Source organism: Pan paniscus, chromosome 15 (genome assembly GCF_029289425.2).
Source record: "Pan paniscus chromosome 15, NHGRI_mPanPan1-v2.0_pri, whole genome shotgun sequence".
NCBI lineage: Eukaryota > Metazoa > Chordata > Mammalia > Primates > Hominidae > Pan > Pan paniscus.
Genome location: NC_073264.2, coordinates 62,816,706 through 62,841,269, shown reverse-complemented (window position 1 = coordinate 62,841,269; position 24,564 = coordinate 62,816,706). Strand labels below are relative to the sequence as shown.

The 24,564-nt window shown below is 38.0% G+C and overlaps 1 protein-coding gene across 4 annotated transcripts in view; it reads right to left on the bottom strand.

Moving 5' to 3' along the window:
- HIF1A (hypoxia inducible factor 1 subunit alpha) overlaps window positions 1-16,220 on the bottom strand; it is a 53,423-nt gene extending 37,203 nt beyond the window's left edge. For 2 of the 4 annotated variants that reach the window (XM_003831627.5, XM_034937653.3), the window contains exon 1: window positions 15,195-16,220. In XM_003831627.5, coding sequence (XP_003831675.1) covers window positions 15,195-15,229 — 35 coding nt within the window. In that variant the 5' untranslated portion in view covers window positions 15,230-16,220. The remainder of the gene's footprint in view (window positions 1-15,194) is intronic. The other 2 variants (XM_008956978.4, XM_034937652.3) reach the window with 1 other exon arrangement.
- Between the last annotated feature and the right edge of the window lie 8,344 nt (window positions 16,221-24,564).

Below are 24,564 nucleotides of genomic sequence, written 5' to 3'. Positions count from 1 at the left end.
AGGCTGAAGTGCAGTGGTGCGATCTCCGCTCACTGCAACCTCCGCCTCCCAGGTTCAAGCGATGTTCCTGAGTAGCTGGGATTACAGGCGCCTGCCACCACACCCGGCTAATTTTTTGTATTTTTACTAGAGATGGGGTTTCACTATGTTGGCCAGGCTGGTCTTGAACTCCTGACCTCTTGATCCGCCTGCCTCAGCCTCCCAAAGTGCTGGGATTACAGGCGTGAGCCACCACGCCTGGCCAGCTTTGTTTTTTTAAGGAGGGTTACTTTTAGACAAGTATTTTATATGTATTATTGGAAGTATTAATAGGATCTGTTGTTACATTTTCTATCTAGTAATTGTTGCAAAACCAGAATACTTAAAACATCACATGTAATTTTTAAAAACCCTATCTCTACTTAATGGAAAAAATAGCAAAAACTTGACATTTCAAATTAAATATAAATTACATTTTCAAGACAGCTAGCAATCTATTATTTTATCTGGGAAAATATCTTCTGAATTCTAATCAATAAACTTTAAAAATAAACCTTTAGGATACCCACATGTTAGAGAATGTTATTGATGTATTCAAAAAATATTTCTCGATCACCTTCTATGAGTCTAACACTGTTCCCAGAACAGGACACGGTGCAATAAACAAAACAGACCAAGTCTCTACCTTCACGGAGGTTATCTTATGGAACAAATGTATTTTTACATTGCTTGTTGTTATCCAGCAGTATTTTACCAGGGTCAATCCCTAACTGACAAAACACGTCACAGAAATTGTCTTTCCATTAAACCAGCTACCACAAAATTTCAGGATAAAAGCAAAGTCTACAAAAATTAATCTTTGCTTATACTAGATGCTACAATATAGTATTATATGAACAGAGCAGGCTATACAAAAAAAATTGAGTATGATATCACTCCTGTGTGTAATGTATGTGTATAAATATAAACATATGTAGCTATACACACATATAACTCATAGATGCACAGATAAAACCAGAATACAGTGATATACAGTGTTAGCAAAGTTTACAAATATTAACTAGTTTCAAGATACCAGGATCACAAATTTTTTGTAATTTATTTTAACAAAAATTCACCATGAACTGACACTATCACTGTACCTGCATTTGTCAAAAACTCTGAAAGAAGTAGTAATCTAACTTGAACTATCATATTTCTTTCCTACTGTATATCCTAAAGAAAAGTATAGACTGAACAGGCAATATAATTCAGTATCTTCAGTTTCTCATGCTAACCTAATTTTCAAATTTTGAAAATTCTGTATAATTAATTTGAAATTCAAAAAAACAGATGAAATGGTTTGTTTCTAAAGAAAAATGTTCAGAATGCATACACTTATTTTATTTTTGAAAGCAACTAAATTTCTTGGTTTAGATTATTATCTAAACGGCACAACAACATCTCTCTTAAATATCCATAATTAAAGAAAAGATGGATTTATTCACCTTCCAAACCTCACCAAAATGCTTACTTTAAATGTGATTTTCTAATGCAGTAAAATAAACAGGGGGAAAAGAATCACTGTTTTACATTGGAGGGTTCCTTCTGAAAATGAAATCTATATCACATCTGAAATAGCCATAATATGTAAATTTTTCATTTACATGTTAATTTATTAAGTAGCTAATACTTTTCCATGTGTTTACATTAATGTATACTGAAATATTATTTGTAAGAAGAATGTGCCTTTTGTTTTTAGATTATTCCTGACTAGTGATATAAATAAAATCTTTCCTGGTTCAGAATTGGTGTTGAGCCTCTCAACAAATCTTTGAGCCCAGATTATATATAAGGTATTGTGCCAGGTGCAGTGGCTCACGTCTGTAATCCCAGCACTTTGGGAGGCTGAGGTGGGCGGATCACCTGAGGTCAGGAGTTCGAGACCAGCCTGACCAACATGGAGAAACCCCGTCTCTACTAAAAATACAAAATTAGCTAGGCATGTTGCCACGTGCCTGTAACCCCAGCTACTCGGGAGGCTGAGGCAGGAGAATCAACTGAACCTGGGAGATGGAGGTTGTGGTGAGCTGAGATTACACCATTGCACTTCAGCCTGGGCAACAAGAGCAAAACTCCATTTCAAAAAAAAAGAAGTATTGTGCTAGATAAATAAAACAACAAAAATGTGTATGTAAAATTTTTACTCTAAGATGAAGGTTCTCAAACGTCAGTTTTCATCACAGTCCCCTGGAAGAATTCTCAAAACACAGAATGCTTGCCAAGTCAATCCTAAGCCAAAAGAACAAAGCTGGAGGCATCACACTACCTGACTTCAAACTATACTACAAGGCTGCAGTAACCAAAACAGCATGGTACTGGTACCAAAACAGAGATATAGACCAATGGAACAGAACAGAGCCCTCAGAAATAATGCCACTTATCTACAACCATCTGATCTTTGACAAACCTGACAAAAACAAGAAATGGGGAAAGGATTCCCTATTTAATAAATGGTGCTGGGAAAACTGGCTAGCCATATGTAGAAAGCTGAAACTGGATCCCTTCCTTACACCTTATGCTAAAATTAATTCAAGATGGATTAAAGACTTAAATGTTAGACCTAAAACCATAAAAACCCTAGAATAAAACCTAGGCAATACCATTCAAGACATAGGCATGGGCAAGGACTTCATGTTTAAAACACCAAAAGCAATGGCAACAAAAGCCAAAATTGACAAATAGGATCTAATTAAACTAAAGAGCTTCTGCACAGCAAAAGAAACTACCATCAGAGTGAACAGGCAACCTACAGAATGGGAGAAAATTTTTGCAATCTACTCATCTGACAAAGGGCTAGTATCCAGAATCTACAATGAACTCAAACAAATTTACAAGAAAAAAACAACTCCATCAAAAAGTGGGCAAACGATATGAACAGACACTTCTCAAAAGACGACATTTATGCTGCCAAAAGACACATGAAAAAATGCTCAGCATCACTGGCCATCAGAGAAATGCAAATCAAAACCACAATGAGATACCATCTCACACCAGTTAGAATGGCGATCATTAAAAAGTCAGGAAACAACAGGTGCTGGAGAGGATGTGGAGAAATAGGAACACTTTTACACTGTTAGTGGGACTGTAAACTAGTTCAACCATTGTGGAAGTCAGTGTGGCGATTCCTCAGGGATCTAGAACTAGAAATACCATTTGACCCAGCCATCCCATTACTGGGTATATACCCAAAGGATTATAAATCATGCTGCTATAAAGACACATGCACACGTATGTTTATTGTGGCACTATTCACAATAGCAAAGACTTGGAACCAACCCAAATGTCCAACAATGATACACTGGATTAAGAAAATGTGGCACATATACACCATGGAATACTATGCAGCCATAAAAAAGGATGAGTTAATGTCCTTTGTAGGGACATGGATGAAGCTGGAAACCATCATTCTCAGCAAACTATCGCAAAGACAAAAAACCAAACACCGCGTGTTCTCACTCATAGGTAGGAACTGAACAATGAGAACACATGGACACAGGAAGGGGAACATCACACACCGGGGCCTGTTGTGGGGTGGGGGGAGCGGGGAGGGATAGCATTAGGAGATATACCTAATGTTAAATGACGAGTTACTGGGTGCAGCACACCAACATGGCACATGTATACATATGTAACTAACCTGCACGTTGTGCACATGTACCCTAAAACTTAAAGTATAATAAAGAAAAAAAAAACCACAGAATGCTGAGCCTTACTTCCAGAGTTTCTGATTTATGAAGTCTGAATGGCGCCTGAGAATGTGCATTTCTAACAAGTTAAGTTAGTAATGCACCAAGTAGGTGTTACCAATGATGATAATCTGGGGACCACTCTGAGCCCCTCTGCTCTAAGAAGATACTTACGTGTTCTTCAAAAATGCCCAAAGAAGTAAAAGAGCAATGCTCAAAACTAGTTTGTTACATACTTTTCTCTTTAAAAAACCTACCCAAATGCTTTACAAATACAGGAAATATATCCACCTCCTAAGACATTAATACACCACATACTTAGAACTTAGTAATTATAAAATACACTAACTACACTGACTAGACTATTCAATGGTTGACCTGTGGTATATATCCACAATCATCAATAGAACTTTTCCCCCCCAAATATAGAAGGCCAAATCCCAACCCTGGAAATTCAAATTAAAGGCTTGGCACATCTGTTTAAAAAATAATATCAACATAATCCTGATGAGCACTCTTAGCTGTTTAAAGTCTATGTTTCATTTCTGAGTGCTTGTAAAATTTACAGATCCCTGAGTTCCATCCCAAAATTACCAAATCAGAATCTCTGGCGAATGGGTCCCTGGGAATCCATAGAGCAACTAGACACTCAGGTGATTTAACCACAGAAGTTTGAGAAACATTAGCAGGTCTTAAAGCAAAAGCTTAACAGGTAGGCCAGCAAATTTTGAAAAACGAGAATAATTTATTTTTAGCTATAACTGAATACACATCCTATAACATACCATGTTTGTCAGGCAAAACACTGAATATAGTGAGTTTCACAATACTATGTAATGTGAGGTACAACTGCTAAGAATAAGAAGCTAGCAGTAAAAGTCAATAAGCCAGCAAGAACAAGTGTGCGTTTAGTAAAACTTTGCCTTAAACACGTAAGTGCATGAGTAGAGTTCAAAGATGACCTAAGGAAGAATGTGGCAACTGAATTTTTTTCCAGTTCTCTGAAACAATTTTTTAAAAGTCAGCTTTTAATACCTTCATGAATGTCACAAACATTCAAGAGTGAAGAATCACTGTTCATGGTTAAGAGCTGTGTATCACTGACTTTCCCCAAATTACCTACTCTATCAGTCTTCTCTCTTTGCATTGCTTCCTTCTCAGCTTGTAAATCCTTTTCTTTCTGTTTCCCTTATTTATATGCTCTTAGATGGTAACAGATCTAAGACTGGAACCTAAGAAGGTCAGTGACCCTAAACTTTGTGTGTATGTAGAAGAATGTGTCCTTGAAATAATTATTTGCTTAACTTTAATAGAAGATGCATAAATAATAATAATAAAGTACTCACATAACAGGAAAAAACACATGTATTGAAATAAGGGTGTACAATAGAAAGCATACCCTAAAGACTTCTTCTATTAAATATTTAGCTCTAAACCTTGACCATGATGAAGATTCTGGAAATGACAAAGGAGCAGCTCTCCTAAAGCAAGAGTCTCTGTTTTCCAACTATACTAATCCATCCTATCCAATATTACCAAATAAATTTTCCAAAGTGACCTTCTGATCCTGTTTCTTTGTCTTTAAAAAGGGTTAGGTAACACTATGAGTGTGTGGCAGATCTCAGATTCCACCTGAGAATCTCCACCCTTTTCCCCATTTTAATATGAAGCCCCATTTTTAATATGGCCTATGCCTTTCCACAAATCAGATGCTCAATATATAATTTTTAAATTAAAAGATTCAAGAAATTTGGGACTATTTTTTAAGAATAGAAGGAAGAAACATGATAGCTACCCTCAGATATTTGAAAAGGATATCACACAAAAGGCGGATTTGGTAACTTATACAATTCCAGAGAGTAATAAATAGGAATTACAACATGGCAGTGCTTTGTTTAATAGAGTTAAAGCAGTGTTGAAGTTACACTCTATGAGAATTTTTAAAACCATGTTTTCATTTTGGTGGCATTGTAAAAAAAGAAAAGGCATATTCTACATCATCTAAATGATCTCCCCATAGTTCTGTATACTTGCCTCAAGCCTTCTGTGTTTGAGGCTGCATTTGTTTATGATCAAACTGTTACCAAATGACCACTAAAAGGAACAAGGTTACATTTTTTAATGCAGTATACATACTCAGACTGAGGTCACTGGGTACATCTCAAAAATTCAGAGGATTATTTTGCTCCAAAAGAGATCTGAACATTAATCCTGTGTTAAGAAACACAGGAATAAAAAAGAAAATGAGTAGATTGTCTTGTGAGAATGTTTTGTGTATGTATGTCTATGAAAATTCTAAAAGCAGACTGGCCAATGCGCCTGTGGTGGTTGACATTAAATAACAAAACTTAAACCCAAAAGTCTGTACTTCGCAAGAACCTCAAACTTTAAAGTGCAATGAACTGAAAAATTTAAAAATGGAATATGCTATGAATGAATGAATGAACATAAAAAACGGAATGTTCAACTGTGGCCTAAGCCATCAACGATTCAATGCTGTACTCAATAAATTAGCTGCACAAATACCTGTTGAATAAATGAATGCACAACAATCTGTTACAGGACATAGTATAATAGGTGCCTGAGTCATGGTTAAGCGTTAAAGAAATTTTTTGAACCACTGAAATAAGTCAACTTAAATTATTCAAGAAAATATCCCTTCATCCATTCACAGTGAAGGCTTTAACTACTGGTTTGACACTATAACCATTTAAATATTTTAACTATGTTAGCTACAAAGGCAGGCAATATCCAACTTTCCTCTGCTAACAAGTTAAAAGACATTTAATGAGATTCTGGACACAAAGGACATGGAAATGTAGGCTTTCTTAATTTCCCCCTTCTTTAACATCCCAAACAAATAGCTTTGAGAACATTTTTCTTCCTTTAGTATTACACCACTATGGAAAATTATTTTAGAATAACATGTCTATACATAAACCAGTATTTAGTCTGCAAAGGCCAGATGTTTATGGAAAAAAAACCAAGTAAAGGAAAAGCATCAGTAACTATTCTGCCACTATTATTTACTCACTGGTGGTGAATAGCCTTCGTCAGATTATCACAAAGAAGGCTTGAGCGATTCTAAACAATGTTGAAAACAACTTAACCAATACTATAATATTATGAATATATGGATAGTTTCTACTTAATTAAGCCCTTACTTTGTGCCAAGAGCTGTTCTGAGTGTTTCATATGAGTTGATGTATCATTTCATTCTCATAACAATCCTATAAGGCAATTATTCTTATCATCCCAATAAAGCAATTTGTGTAAGATCACACAGTAGAGCTAAACGATCTAGAAAAATGTGTGATCTTAACACATATTTAGTAGAGAAAAGGATCATCTTTTTCTTGAGATGAAAACCCTAACCCATAGAAGAAATACTCAACTTCCCAAAAGTCATGACAAGAACAGCTTGCAGAATGACTACACTTGGTAGAAAACTATAGAATATGAATTCAAATGACTTGCAACAAAAACTCATGGCCCATTAATTACAATGGTAGCACTGGTCAAGAGTTCTGTGTATAGTAAGATAATATTCTACAAGAAGACCATCAAATATGCTACAATAAGACATATTTGACTCATGTAATCAGGGAACTCCATTCACATGGCCAAGTAGGGCAAAACGGTTTCTTCTAGGAAACTGATATATAGACACTAGAAGAGAGAGGGAGTTTTTTTTACTTTTTTTTTTTTTTTTTATATTACAAACTGTATGGATGCAGGTATGGGGATGCTAGCCATCCTCTTCCACACCATACAGACAGCCTGTCAGTGGCAGAGTAAGGCCAGCATGCAAATAGAGCAAAGGTATACAAGCCAAGTAATATCAAGACAAAAGTCAGGGATTATTACACTCTGAGATCATTTGAGACTCTAGATTTGTCTCTTAAACCAAAATTAGATTGTGTTAGCCAATGACTACATTTTCCCCTCTTAAACTAGATTGAGTTGTATTTTGCTACTTGCAATAAGAAGAATCCTAATATACTTATCAAATTGCCAGTGTTCCAAATTTAAAACTTTAATGATGATAAAGTTCAAGAAAATGACACTCTAAAATACAACTAGGTCAAACTTTCTAGAAGATAAACAGGCAATTACATTGAAAGCTTTAAAATGGATACTTTTTGACCCTGTAATTCTACTTCTTCTAATTTATTATTAAGAAAGAACCATGAGGCCGGGCATGGTGGCTCACGCCTGTAATCTCAGCACTTTTCTCTTTTTTGAGAATAGGTTTGATAAAAAGGCAGTAATGGTAAAACAGACTATATCTGAAATCTAGAGAGTATTAAGAGCCATATATTATGTTAAGTACCCAACATTAATATTATCTAATTTAACCATCACCACAAGCCTACAAAATTCTGATACTCTTCCTCACTATTTAGATGGGAAAAAAATGTAGATGTAAATTTTTTAAAAGCAGGTTAAAAACAGTACTAATTCCCTAATCCTACGGTTATTAACATACAGATGTAACACAGAATTGAGAAATAGTAGACAATGGTCTCTACATAGTGAAAAAGCAGGTGATTTTTATTTCTTTGTGCACCTGTGTAGTTTTTAAATTTTTTCCTCCAAAATTTTAAAATTTCATTAACATTAAAATAGTTTAGCCAGATCAAATGATTGTAAACACACTCAGGGAACTCCTATTTAAATGGTATTCTATTATAAAGCAAAGAGAATAATCAATGCTCTTCTATTATAAAGCAAAGAAAATAAACCCCAACCTTACTATAAAGTAATAGAATTTAAATATCTATATCAAAAAAAGTCAAAGGAGATTCTTCAACTTTCTTCTTACCAATCAGTGAATCTCAGACAGGGAACTAAAGAATTAAAACATTCTTTTTAATTTTTTTTTTTTTTTGGAGACAGCATCTCACACTGTCATCAGGCTGGAGTGCAGTGGCGCGATCTTGGCTCAATGCAACCTCTGCTTCCCAGGTTCAAGCGATTCTCCTGCCTCAGCCTCCGAGTAGCTGGCATTACAGGCATGTGCCACCACATCCTGCTATTTTTTTTTTTTTTTTTAGTAGAGACAGGGTTTCTCCAAGTTGGTCAGGCTTGTCTTGAACTCCTGACCTCAGGTGATTCACCTGCCCCGGCCTCCCAAAATGCTGGGATTACAGGCAGGAGCCACCGTGCCGGGCCGACAATATTTCTAATGAAACCTTTTAAAAACCTGCATTCTCTTTGTTCATCCAATTATTCAATCATTGTCTCATTTGTTAATTCAAATACTTATTAAGAGCTCACTGTGTACACCACGTACCAGTATTCACACCACAGATTTCTTTTTTAATTTTTTTGAAACACAGTCTTGCTCTGTCACCCAGGCTGGAGTGCAATGGGGCGATCTTGGCTCACCGCAACCTCCGCCTCCCAGGTTCAAGCAATTCTCCTGCCTCAGCCTCCTAAGTAGCTGGGATTACAGGCACCCGCCACCACGCCTGGCTAATTTTGGTATTTTTAGTAGAGATGGGGTTTCACCATGTTGGCCAGGCTGGTCTCGAACTCCTGACCTCAGGTGATCCACCCACCTCGGCATCCCAAAGTGCTGGGATTACAAGCATGAGCCACCGCGCCCAGCCCACAAATTTCAAATTCAGCCTACTTGGGATTTGGTCCACTGAAACATATCCAGTTTTATAATGGAAAGGGAGAGGGTAGAAATCATTTTAAAGAAATTTGCTTAGCATCTGAATTTACAAGACTCTTAAGAACAGAAACATATCCCAACCCTCAAAGACTTTAACTTTCGCCTTTAAACCTTATTTTTAACCATAGTATTTTTCAGCCGGAAAAACAAATCCTCCCAAACTACTTGGAAAAAAAAAAAGGGGGAAACACGGGGCACCTGCCCTTAATGAGTGAAAATTGCAGTATTAAATACTAGACACTTTTAAATTAATTTGCCTAAATATATTGTGACTTTTCAAACAAGTGAAGAACTACATACAGTAAACTATGTTCCATCACTACATTTTCCCATTTACAAGATAATAAATTTTCAAAATCATATGTTGAAATAATCTTTATGGTTAAAACTGTAACCGGTTAAGGTGAAATTTTAAAATAAAGAAACACTCATAAATAACAGTTGAGATCACCAGAACAGCTAAAAGCTAACATCTTGGGAACAGTTTTTAATAAAAATACATTATTTCAATTATTGTTTTAAATCTTAGAGAACAAATTTCCTAATTAAATTGGGCTTTATCAACAATAGAACAGGTGTACACTATTTTACCCAAAAAGTGTTTCTGTGAAAAAGTACTGGCATAACAAATCTAAGTCACTAGAAAAATTGAATTCTCATTTTAGAGGTACTTATTCTCCTTTCAGTTAAAGCTTCCACTGGCAAACTGTAGTTAGCTTTCAGCTGGTTAATTATCCACAAACAAGCCCTTAAAAACAATCACTTCAACGTATTAGATGGCTACCACTTTGCCACATTAGATGGCTGAGAGAGAAAGAGAAGAGAAGGAAGGAAAGAAAGAAAACAAGTGTTTAGAAGGATGTGGAGAAATAGGAACCCTTGTGCACTGTTGGTGGGACTGTAAACTGGTGCAACTGCTATAGAAAACAATATGGTGGTTCCTTGAAAATTAAAAAGGGTTACCATATGATCCAGCCTCCCTCTTCTGGATATGTATCCAAAAAAAGTGAAAGCTTCAAAGAGAGATTTGCAGACTCATGTTCAGAGCAGCACAATAACCAAGATGTGGAAGCAACCGAAGTGTCCGTTGCTGGATGAATGGAGAAACAAAATATGGAACATATAATGGAATATTGCTCAGACTCAAAAAGGAAGGAAATTCTGACACATGCTACAACATGGATGAACCTTGAGGACATTACACAAAGTGAAATAAGCCCATCACAAAAATATTAAAACCCTATAATTCTATTTATATGAGGCATCTAGAGTAGTTAAATTTGCAGAAACAAAAAGTAAAATGGTGGTTGCCAGAGGCTGAGGAGAGGGGGAAATTGGGAGTTGTTTAATGGGTATGATTTCAGCTTTGCAAGATGAAAAAGTTCTGGAAGTTAGTTGCACAATGTGAATATACTTAACACTACTGAACAGTACTTAGAAATGGTTAACATGGTAAATTTTAGGTTAATGTTTTTGAACTACGATTTTAAAAAACAATCAAAAGCTATAAGAAAAAAGCCATGAGGTAATCACAATTTTTGTTTTTATGAAACAAAAATTTTAAATTTTGTTTCAAAAATTCAGGTTTTAGATACTAGATTTCTCTAAAGGGATCATGTCTGGCAAATAAATAAGGGTTTATAAATTTCTACTGCAGAAAACATGACCATTAATACTCAACGCATATAAAAAACAGTTAATTCTTGATGTGTCAAGAGACCAAGAGATATAATTATTTTTAAAATTCCAAAGCCTATAGTTAATTTAAACAATCTGACCATATTTTTACCAAAAATACTGAGCAACAAGAAGCTTGGCTTGTCTTAGTTTCAAATTCTCTTTCTAACCTTCCAGAGTTAAGCAGAAAACACATACACACACTGGGTAAAATCCACCCACTGGGTAACTAGTCACAAAGTTTAAAAAATCAATTTCTTGATCGGAAACTCATCCAACATCACATTTAAATTTAGATTTTTTTATCCTGGTTAAGAAACAGACTTATGTTAATCTTAGATAAAGGGATACAGTATTTTAAGTATCTAAATTTAAAAAACTATATACTAAGAGAAGGCATCTATGAACACACAATTTAACCCAAATCTTTAACATCCATGCACATCAATTTTTATTTCACCACCAAACATAATAAACTATTTTGAGTTCTTCAGAAAAAAAAAAATCAGTCAAGAGACTAAATAATCCCCCTCAGCTTTCTATACACCACTCTTGACATACAAGAATAGAATGTAACCACAAAATCTAAACCCTGAGCCCTGACACCATTAGAGTCACAGACAATGGCGTTAAAAGTAAAGACAATGGAAGTTAACAGGTAGAAAAGTTGACATTCTCCAAACTGCACAAGGTGCTCTGCAGTGGACCGTAGGAATGAACTCCAATACTTTCTCAGTCTAAAATAACTCGATAGTTCAGTAAATACACACGTGTGGAAGAGTGCATAGACTTCATACAAATTGAGCCACAAAACAGACCAGTAAGACAAGCTTGAAGTCTTGCCTTCAGATGGAACCCAATGGTCTTAACTCTGGAGAAACTCATAAGCAAAGGACAGTTTTTCTACCACGTAGCTGCTTTACTGAGAATATTTTATCAACTCATTATCTTTCACAAAGGTTAATTTTTATAAAATTGTCTAAACTTTGGCATCAAGACGAAAAATGTTTTAACTTACTGCCAGTACTAAGAATGCAGTGTCTTGCACATATCTTGCTTAAATGAACAGTAAGACTAGAATACTGTGTATGTCTGACTCTAGAGTCCGGAGTAAACTCAGTATTCTATTTGGGGAGAAAACACAGGGGTGAGCAATTGTGAAGCAGGAGGGCTCCACTAGAGTAGAGAGCAGATCAGATGCTCAAGAAAAATAACTGATACTAGGTGCCAATATAACCCAAGGATGTACTCTTTTGCCCATTGTAACAGGAAAAAAACGCTTTTCAAGCTCTGGATCCAATGTTAGTCTTTTCACTTTCAGGAGATAGAAAAGATGCATGAAGACACAGAAAAGAAACTAAAGGAAATAGCTGGAAGGACTAGCAAAAAAGAGTTTTAAGAGTTGTGGAAGTTTAAACAAGAATTTTAACAGGTAACATCTATTTTCAAGTACACAGTGTCATCAAGACTCCTGCAATGGGCTAAGTGCTTCACAAGCATTATCTCATTTAACCTTTACAATAACTGCTCAGATGGCTGCTATTCTTATCATCATTTCAAAAGGAGGAAAGAGGCTCAGAGGCATTCAGTAACTTGCTCAAGCTCACAAGTGAAGGGCTGGGACCCTTAACTCAGAGGTATCTGCCTCTAGATCCTATGCTCTTAAGCACCATATGCTGCTTCCTCAAACAAAAGGACAATCAAAATAGAATTATAAGGAGAAAAGTTTGCTAATAAATGAGAGAGCTTCTTGACTTTTAATGGCCAAAGTTAATGAAGGAAATTAAGGAATATCTATTCTCAGAAATTTTACTTTAATGATTCAGTAATTATTTGTTTTGGAAAACTCTGAAGGAGTCTGGCCTGAAGCCTGAAACAGAATCATTACTCTCTTGACATTCCCTTAAAAATCTAAAAATCAAAATGCACGTGCTATTAAATAAGTTCAGCCCCTATAACTAGGAACAACATGAAATGTCCTGCGTTAAATCTACAATATCATAACCATACCCATTTTCTATTCTGATTTCTTCCAATTCTTCAGGTTTTGAGTTTCCTAGACCTTCTTTTAAAAAGACAAATTTGTTTCCCAAACTCCGACATTGGGAGCTCATTTAAAATGAAAAAAAATTGCTTGAAGAAAATCTCCATCCCTCAACCTCTCAGTTATCTTTCAAAAAACTGTAAATTAGTTAGAAAAGGTCATCTATTATAAACAGCATCTAAAAGTGCTGAGTAACCACCACTTATTAAGTGTTTAACTTAATTTTTCAGTTATATCAAGAACTTCTATACTAAGAAATATGAATCCATCCAATCCAAGGTTGCCAAGTTTTCAAATGAGAAAATTTTGAAAGTAACAGATGGGCTGAGGAAAATCTAAGAGCTTATTTAGAATTGGGGCTGATGAACAGTAGCTAATTTATTAATTCATTTCAAAACTGCTTCTGATATTCTGAACGGATGAATGGCAAAACAATGAGTTCGATACTGTATATAAAAAAAGTGGTACATAATTTAATGCATTGTATTAAGTATGATTCAATATATAATAAGGATAGAAAACTGGCACTACACAGAGGTAATCTGCCTTACGTTTACAATATAGCAGCTTTATCATTTCATCAAAAGCACTGTAATCACCTCCGCAAAATAAACTGCAATTAATTCCTGGTAACTCTTGGAATTAATCTAGACCTGTTTGCTCACTTTTTGAATTTTATAAGTGACCTTCTCTGCTGTATACAAACTAAGAATTTAATATTCTATTGAAGAAGGACCAGGAGAAGGGATCTACAAAACAGCAGGAATATAAACAAGTTTATCTTCTGCTGATACTGATTAGGGAAATTAATCTCTCTGCCAGAAGAGTGGAAGGATTTAACAGCAAAGCCAGTCTACTAACCAAAACTCTTACTCTAAATCTTCAATTCCTTAAATGATTTCCTTAAAAGTTAAAATGCCAAAGTGGGCAAAATTGTGTGTGTGTTGGGGGATGGGGGAGTCCGCTCTTAACACCACTGGTCCAACTCACAATTCTTAATCTCTAATGTACCCCTTAGACTCAAACTTCAAGGTGATTTATAAAACTTGCATTAAGTTCTAACCGAGTGATTACTTACTTTAGATATATGTTGACGGTTTTCCTTTAATATACTTCAATTTCAGGAAAATGAGACAGTTCGAAAATTTTTGCAACATTTTAGTGCCGCATTTCATTCACTCATCATATATTTTTTCAGTATTATTAAAACTGCCTAAATTTAACCAGCCCCTACATTTTCATTATTTGAAGAATGAATGAGGCATATATTCATTTATAATATCTGCGTTCTCGTGACAGGTGATATGAACTCAAGTATCCAATTCTGAAGTTCTCTTTAAAATGTTGCCATTTCCCTAAATTCCCATTACTCTGACTCTCAGTCTAGGCAAGTTTTTCAAGGCGATTAAAAAGAAACAAAACCTGCACGTGCAAACTAAAAAGTTCGCATCTTAAGGCCATCGCGGCAAATCCCTAATGCACAAAGGCAAAGACACCCGCGACGGCTGGACAACTACAGGACAAGATCGCATCCGACCACGCGAGTCCCTCAGTCGGGAACTCAAGGCCCCAAGTCCACTGGAAAGCCAGGACCAGCGTGCAGGGTCCGCCCCAGGGCCGAGTTTTCAATGGAACTGGAGAGGATGGGGGCGGGAAGGAGCGGAAGCTCCGGGTGCAAACCGCGGCTACCGAGCTGCAGCTCATTTCTCTTCCCGGGGTTTTCAGGCTGGGTAAAGTCCCCTCCGGATGGGGCCACAGAGCAGGCTGGGTTTTTGAGGCGGGTAGGTGGGCGGCGCGAGGCCCCCACGGCCGGCGGGGAGGGCAAGCAGGGCTCAGACCCCGGCCCCTGAAAGCACTTTCGAGGCGTCTCCCACCCCCCACGACAAGATGGCGACGTGGACAGCGGGGGAGCCCGGCCGGCGAGGTTGGGGGAAGAGAGGGGAGGGGAGCAGCAGCAGAAACAAAAAGGCTGCCCCCCCAATCCCATTAACGCCGAGGCCGGCCCAGGAGCCCAGGGCGGGCAGGCGGGCAGGCGGGCGGGGTCGCCGGGGCAGAAGGCGGCGGGCCGAGGGAATGGGCTTACTTTTTCTTGTCGTTCGCGCCGCCGGCGCCCTCCATGGTGAATCGGTCCCCGCGATGTCTTCACGGCGGGCGGCCCCCAGGCTCGCTCCGGCCTAAGCGCTGGCTCCCTCCACACGCGGAGAGAGAAGGAAAGGCAAGTCCAGAGGTGGGGGTGCGAGGCGGGAAACCCCTCGTGAGACTAGAGAGAAGCGGGCGGCAATCGCCGGGGTCCGGGCCCGGCTCCGAGCCTCTCCTCAGGTGGCTTGTCAGGGCCCAGCCCGACGCACTGGCCGAAGCGACGACAAGGGTGATCCTCCTGTCCCCTCAGACGAGGCAGCACTGTGCACTGAGGAGCTGAGGCAGCGTCAGGGGGCGGGCAAGGGCGGAGGCGCGCTCGGGCGCGCGGGGAGGGGAGAGGGGGCGGGAGCGCGCCCGCTCGCCTGCCCAGGCCGGCGCGCGCTCCCGCAAGCCCGCCTCACCTGAGGTGGAGGCGGGTTCCTCGAGATCCAATGGCGAGCGACGCAGGCGGCAAGTCCCCACCCCAGCCCACGCCGCTCTCAGCCAATCAGGAGGCGGTCAGCTGAGGCACAGCTGGGACGGGCTGCGGCGCTCACGTGCTCGTCTGTGTTTAGCGGCGGAGGAAAGAGAAAGGAGATGGGGGTGCGGCTCAGCCCGAGTCTGGGGACTCTGCGCCTTCTCCGAAGGAAGGCGGTGCCCGGCTTTGGGAGGCGCTGCTGAGAAGGGATTTCGGTTGCCTGGTCCCAAACATGCATCATATTTTCCTACTCTTGGTGCAGTAATGTAATACTCCTGCTCTCTTTCTCCTCGGCCGCAGTGCTGGGCATGATTGCCGCCCAACTCTGCTGAGCTCTCTGTTCAAAAAAGCAGACTTCGCCTCGTGGCAGCAAGCCCTTCCTTTGGTCTCGTTGCTCAGATGTGTTACAACGGGGTCTTTCCTTACCAGATTACCTAACCATGGGTCAATGTCACCCACCGCACTCTTTGCCACGGAGCACAGGGGAACTCACCTTGTCTACTAAGTTTTTCTGTGGCGGAGTTTACTTACTGAATAAATGCAATTAAAAATAAAAATGAACTTCTGTTGCTGTAAACTTCAAGGGAAATAAAGTTGCAGGGAAATCTTAAAATCTGAAACTATGTTAAGCATTTGCAAATAGGTATAAATGACTTTAATAAGCATATAAACCAATTTCAGGGAAAGAGTAGAAAAAATGGCCTTTGGCAACTTTGCAAGCTACTAAACAAAACGTAATCACTTTTGTCTTTGGAGGCATAAACTTCAAGCCTGTCAGTCTTCTAAAAGAAAAATATATTTTGAGACCAACAAAGTAGCATTGCACATATATCTCCACTTGGCGCTAAATTATTTTACTTCTCACCTTTGCCTTATGAGTTTCTTGTTAAAACCTAGCTTTGGGTTGTAAATATAAATATCTGTAGTGGCTTTCAATTGTATTCGCATGTAAAAACAATGGTCTATATAGAAGCATCAAACTCTGACAAGACAACAACCAATGTATACAGCACCTCTTTTTAACTGGTCAGTAGACCTACAAAGATACGATTAAACATTGACCTTAGCGGACAGGGTGGTTCCAGCTACTCAGAGGTGTGAGGCTGGAGGATCCCTTGAGCCTGGGTGTTCCAGCCTAGGGAACGTAGCGAGACTCCGTCTCTAGAAAATTTTTGATCTTCACGCTACTTTTGTTTTTTCAGATCTACAACACTAAATGATATGTATTATGTCTTGAAAAGAACCATGGGAAATGCCTGAAGAGAAGAAAGAACTAAAAATAATTACTCATAATTTCTTTTTTAATTGTGGAAAGAATAATTCTGTAAATTAAAAACTTTTTAGTTTAACATTCTCAAGATACTGTGTTAAGAACACTGGCTCCAGAATCAAGCGTGAGCTTGTACACAGGCTTTGAATCTTACTGGCAAGTCGTTTAATCTCTCCATAACTCAGTTTACTTATTTATAAAATGGATATAAAAGTGTCTATACCACAGTATTATGGATGGTTAAATGAGATAATAAATGTATACTTAGAACAATATCTGGTGCATAGTAAGCACTCAGTAAATGTTAGCTCTTAGTATTGTTGGTGGCGTTATTATTATTATCATTATTATTATTTTGAGGCGGAGTCTCGCTCTGGCCCACAGGCTGGAGCGCAGTGGCGCGATTTCGGCTCACTGCAACTCCGCCTCCCAGGTACAAGTGATTCTCCTGCCTCAGCCTCCCAAGTAGCTGGGATTACAGGCACCCACCACCACACTTGGATAATTTTTCTATTTTTAGTAGAGACGAGGTTTCACCATGTTGGCCAGGCTGCTCTCGAACTCCTGACCTCAGGTGGTCCGCTCGCCTCGGGTTCCCAAAGTGCTGGGATTACAGGCATGAGCCACAGTGCCTGGCCTATCATCATTATTATTGCCCTCAAATTTATTCCTCTGTTAACAGTAATTACTCGGGCTTCTCCTACAGTTTAGCCATTTTTAACTATCCAAGAATACCAATTATGTTAATATAAATCCACATATATTCTCTATTTTCAACTTGGGAACTATCCATCGTGTTCCCACCCTCATTTATGAGGATAGCTGCAGAGATCTTCCATCATTTCCCTTTTCATTATACTTATAGCAATTCTCTCTGGCCAGTGATTATAGTATATAATGTTTGTGACATCAAAAGACAAGCATTTTGTAACAGTAAATCTAAGTCATTTAAAATTTTTTTGGATCATTTCAAAAGTTTAAAGCAGAATGATAATTTGATCAAAAAAATTTTTGAATATTCATTAAATTTGCCCTTAAGTTAATTTTCCTTTTCAAAAATGTATAAAATATATGTTTATGTATATGTGTATACACAAATATAAATATGAAAATGGAAAGGAAAGTAGTATATGTGTATGTATATATATGTCTATACAAATATAAATATGAACATAGAAAGCAGTAATATTCAACCAACTAATTTTCATATAGTTACAAAGGCACCAAATAGTATCCCCTAATTCAAACAATCCTATTAAATAACAGACACCAAAAAGGAAAATTTCATATAGGATAAAATTTTAAATCCCTCTCTCTACAACCACTTAACAAATGCATTTAGGTTATTACTATGTAAGTATATCTTAACAAACAGTCATTTAATCACTTTCTAACTTTGCAGAACTTTCTGAGTAGACTACAAGATTACTTGCAAATGACCCCATTGACCCTTAGCCCGTATTTATTAGGAAATTGGGCAGTGAATCAGGAGGCTAAGTAAAACTTGAAATTTTGATTACTACTAAATAATACAGAGCATTGAGCCTTTTGAAGGTGAAATGCATCAGATGCACACAATTTATAGGGTATCAAACTATACAAGAAGACCTAGTATTCAGTAAGTGATTCCTGGCCTATTACTACCCTTAATTGTTTCTTTTTCTTTAAGCTATTCATAATGAGAACAATGGCAGCAAAAGGGTATTGTTTGGAAGGAAAGTGCGTACAAGATAAGAGGCATTAAAAATCTTTGTTTTTTCCTTTCAAGAATCAAGACACAAAGTATCTGTAATTCCAACATTTTGGGAGGCTGAGGCAGGAGGATCACTTGAGGCCAAGAGTTTGAGACCAGCCTGGGCAACAAAGTGAAACTCCCATCTCTACAAAAAATTTTAAAAATTAGCTGGGCTTGGTGGTTAGTGCCTGTAGTCGTAGCTACTCTGAAGGCTAAAGCGGGAGGATCACTTTCTCCCAGGAGTTCGAGGCTGCAGAGATGTACGATTGTGCCACTGCACTCCAGGCTTGACAGAGCAAGACCCTATATCTTAAAAAAAAAACACAAAAAACAAACAACAACAACAAAACCCACACACACAGACACACAAAATAAAATGTATATCTGAGTTTAGGGGGAATATAAACAGACTGAAAATTTGATATTAGCACTTTTCAATTATGATAAATATTTTTAAGATGAATTTACAAAGGAACACCAAGGGGCTTTCAGTTTCCTGTTCAACATGTAAAGAGCTTGGAAGTTGTCACTCCCATCCTCACAACAAGAAAAAAAAAAGCTAAGCAAACTGAAATCAGTAACTCTTCTTAGATCCACCAGAGAATTGAGGTCACAGGAAAAACCACTGCCCTAAAAACTGGAGAGACAGACAGATAGATACAGAGAATCACAGCTTTTCAGAGAATCACAGTTTACCAGGAGTAGAGCCCAGGCACAGAAGCCAGAAGCTGAAGCTAGTTTCACAGCTGGAGCCAACATCAGTAGGAACACTTAACTGTAATTGGGGAATTGCTGGAGGCTCAGTGCAGACTAGCTTGAGAGTTAAAAAACTCCAAGGAGGCTCAGTCTGAGAGGGGCCTCAATACTTACCTCCGTTTTACCTCTGTGAATCCTGTCAGATTCTCACTGTAAAGATCTGAGAAAAATCTGCTTTGCTTTTGCCAGGGAGAAGGGGTAAGTAACCATCGTGAAATACTCTCAGGGCTCTCTGTTCTTCTTAACAAGACCTGGCCTCAAGGGAAACTCTCTATCAGAGCCTAACCAGATGAATCTACCAAAGGCTAACCAATCTGGAGGAAGGGAAATTACCAACTCTGGTCAGCTCTAGCCTTCCACAGGGGAGAAGGGAAATACTCAACTCAAGCTCACTAAAAGACTTGAGCCCTAATCATAGGACTGCAGAAAGTCCTCCTCTCCCCCTCACCTTATCACCACATCAGAAGAGCTCCTGTGTAATAACGGGGCATTACAGCTAAAAGAACTCAAACCTCAGACCCTATTTTAAGAGTCTCTGGGGACAGCCAAAGACAACATAGGAAGCAAAAACAAGGACACAGTAGGAAATTTTAGCCTCTGACACCACGAACAGTAACAAAGCCTACCTCTTTGCCAGATAAACATGAAACCTCACACTTAAAGGCGCATCTACCTAAGTTCTTTTTAACTGATACAGCATGTCTGGCTTTCAACAATGACAACAATGATAGAAAAATTACAAAATATGCTAAAAGACAGAAAACACAGTCTGAAGAGACAAACCAAACATCAGAATCAGACTCACATATGGCAGAGATTTTTGAATTTGAGACCAAAAATTTTAAATAAATATGATTAATATGCCAAGGATTCTAAGGAAACAGTGGACAACATGCAAGAACACATGGGTAATGTACGCAGAGATATGGAAGCTCTAAGAAAGAACAGAAAGGAAATGCTAGAAATAAAAAACAATAGAACAAATGAAAAAATGCCTTTAATGGGCTCATCAATAGACTGGATACAGCCAAGGAAAGAATAAGTAAGCTTGAAGATATGTCAGTACAAACTTCTAAAACTGAAATGCAAAGCAAAAAAAAGAAAAATATGGAACAGAATACCCACGTACTGTGGGTGCGAGACAATTACAAAAGTTATAACCTAACTGTAATGAAAGTACCAAAAGAGAAGAGAGAGGTAAGAAAAGAAGAAATAGTTAAATAATGACTGAGAATCTTCCAAAATTAATGACAAATACCAAACCACAGATCCAGGCATCTCAGAGAGCATTGACAGGATAAACACAAAAATATCTACACCTGGACTGGCCAGGGATGGTGACTTGTGCCTGTAATCCCAGCTTTTTTCAAGGCCAAAATGGAAGGATCACTCGAGCCCAGGAGTTAGAGAGTTAGAGACCAGCCTGGGCAACACAGGGATACTCTGTCTCTATAAAAAATAAAAAATTAGCCTGAGTGGGTGGCATGTGACTGTAGTCCCAGTTACTTGGGTGGCTGAGGCGGGAGGATTGCTTGAGCCCAGGAGTTCAAGGCTGCAGTGAGCTATGATGGCACCACTGTGCTCCAGCCTGGGCAGCAGAGTGGGACCCTGTCGTTTGTGTGTGTGAGTGTGACAGAGTCTCACTCTGTCGCCCGGGCTGGAGTGCAGTGGCACAATTTCAGCCCACTGCAACCTCTGCCTCCCAGTTTCAAGGGATTCTTCTGCCTCAGCCTCCCGAGTAGCTGGGATTACAGGCGCCTGCCACCATGCCCAGCCAATTTTTGTATTTTTAGTAGAGACGGGTTTCACCATGTTGGCCAGGCTGGTCTCGAACTGCTGACCTCAGGTGATCCGCCCGCCTTGGCATCCCAAAGTGCTGGCATTACAGGCGTAAGCCACCGCGCCTGGCCTAACCCTGTCTCTTAAAGAAACAAATAAACAAAATCTTCAAAATCTACACCTAGGCATAGTATTTTCAAAACTGTGGAAAATCAGACAAAGAGAAAATCTTGAAAGAAGGGGCAAGGGAGTATGGGAGTGGGAGAAAACACCTTACTTATAGAGGTGGAACGATAAGAGTTACATCAAACTTCTTTTCAAAAACCATGCAAGCAAGAAAAGTGTGAGATGAAATACTTAGTGTTAAAAGAAAAAACTCACCCATCTAAAATTTTGTACTCAGTGAAATTAACCTTCAAAAATGTTGGAGTAAAAATTAAAGGAGTAAATTGTCCTTTCTTCAAAAGAAAGTCTGACTTTCTCAGACATATAAAATGGAGGAAATTTGTTGCCAGTTGAGCTGCCTTGCAAGAAATGTTAAAAAGAAGTTCCCCAGAAAGAAGAAAAATAATATAGATCAGAAAATTGAATCCACATAAAGGAAGAACGTTATAAAAGGAATAAAGGTAAAATAAAGTATTTTCTTTCTCTTAATTGATCTAACACATAATAGTTTGTTCAGAAAAAGAATAGTAAAAATGTATTCTGGATTATTTTATGGAAAAGGGAAATGAATGACAGCAATGTTAAAAGGGATGGGATGGAGAAATTAAGAATACTGTTATAAGATACTTGTACTACCAGTGAAGCAGTATAATATTTGAAAGTGGACTTGGATTAGTCATATATGTGTATTGCAAACTCTAGGACAACCAGTAAAATTTTTTTTCTAAAGTATAATTGATATGCTAAGAGAGGAGAAAGAATGGAATTATGTAGACTGCTCAATTAAAACCAAAGAAGACAGAAAATGAGTGGAAGACAACACAGAAACAAAGGACAAGAGCAAAAAAGAGAATTCCACAGAATTGACATAACAAAACCAAACAAAAAATCTCCTGAAACAAATAAGCTATTATAGCAAAGTTGCAGGATACAAGGTTAATGTACAAGAGTCTATTTCTTTCCTGTATACAGCAAGGAACAGTTGGAATTTGAGTTAAAAACACAGTACCAGCCGGGCATGGTGGCTCACGCCTGTAATCTCAGCACTTTGGGAGGCCGAGATGGGTGGATCACCTGACGTTAGGAGTTTGAAACCAGCCTGGCCAACATGGTGAAAACCCGTCTCTACTAAAAACAAATACAAAAATCAGCCGGGTGTGGTGGCGGGCACCTGTAATTCCAGCTACTCGGGATGCTGAGGCAGAAGAATTGCTTGAACGTGGGAGGCGGAGGTTTCACTGAGCCGCAATCGCATCACTGCACTCCAGCCTGGACGACAAGAGCAAGACTCTCTCAAAAAAAAAAAAAAAAAAAAATTACCATTTACATTAGCACCAAAATATTGAAATACTTAGGTATAAATCTAAGAAAATATGTATAAGATCTATATGAGGGAAACTACAAAACTCGAATGAAAGAAAACAAAGGAATCTAAATAAATGGAGAAATAGTTCACGTTCATGGAAAGGAAAATTCAATATTAACAGGTCAGTTCTTTTTCCTGTTGATCTATAGATTTAATACAATCCAAATCAAAACCCCAGCAACTTATTTTGTGGATATCAACAAGCTGATCTAATGTTTACATGGAAAGGCAAAACCAAATAGCCAGTATGGTATTGAAGAAGAACAAATTCACAGGACTGACACTACTGCTACTTCAAGGCTATAATATAAACATACAGTAATCAAGACAGTGTAGTACTGGCAAAAATATAGACAAATAGATCAGTGGAACAGAATTTAGAGCCCAGAAATAAGCCCACACAACAATAGCCACCAAAAATAGCCATTCGTTTTTGACAGAGGAGCAAAGGCAATTCAATAAAGAAAGAGTAATTTTTTTTAGCAAATACTAATGGAACAACTAGATATTCACATGCAAAGAAAATTAACTCTAGGCTCTGACCTTATTACACCTATCACAAAAATTAACTCAAAATGGATTCTAGACCTAAATGGAAAATGGAAAACTATAAAGTTTCTGGAAAATGACATAGGAAAAATTCTAGGTTGACTTTAGGTTTGGCAATGAATTTTTAGATACAACACCAAAAGTATAATTCATGAAAGAAAAAATTGCTAAGTTGGACTTCATTAAATTTAGAAAACCTTTTCTCTGCAAAAGACAACGCTAAGAGAATGAAAAGACAAGCCACACATTGGGAGAAAATATTTGCAAAACACATGTCTGATAAAGGACTTGTATCCAAAATATACAAAAAACTCTTAAAACTCAACAAAAGGAAAATAACAAAAGTTAAAAAGTGGGCATAAGATCTGAACAAACCTTACTAAAGATGTACAGATGACAAACAAGCATATGTAAAGATGCTCTACATCATATGTCATTAGGGAATTGCAAATTTTAAATAACAATGAGATACCACTACACTCTTAAACTACTAAAATCCAAAACACTGATAATACCATATGCTGGTAAGGATGTGGAGCAACTGGAACTCTCTTTTATTGCTAGTGAAATGCAAAATGGTACAGCTACTTTGAAAGACAGTTTGTTAATGTATTACAACGCTAAACATAGTCTTACCATACAATCCAGCAATTGCACTCCTTGTTATTTGCCTGCATGAGTTGAAAACTCTATGTTACCTAACAAATGTTATAGCAACTTTATTCATAATTGCCAAAAAATATAGACAATCAAGAATTGCTAATAGGTGAATGGATAACAAATTATGCTGCATCCATATGATGAAATATTATTCAGCAATAAACAGAAATGAGCTATCAAGCCACCAAAAGACTTGGAGGAAATTTAGATGCTTATTGCTAAGTGAAAGAAGCCAATCCAAAAAGCCTATATATTGTATGATTCCAAATCTATGGCATTCTGGAAAAGGCAAAACTATGGAGCTAGTAAAAAGATCAGTGGCTGCTAGAGATTAACAGGAAGAGGGGAGGGATGCATAGGTGGAACATAGGGGATTTTTTAGGACAGTGAAACTATTCTGTATGGTACTCAAATGGTAGATACGTGACATTATGCATTAGGCAAAACCCATAGAACTATACAACATTAAGGGAGAACCTTAATACAAACTATTGACTTTAGTTAATAATCATGTATCAATATTGGTTCATAAGTTGTAACAAGTGTCCCAAACTGATGCAAGATGTCAATAATACGG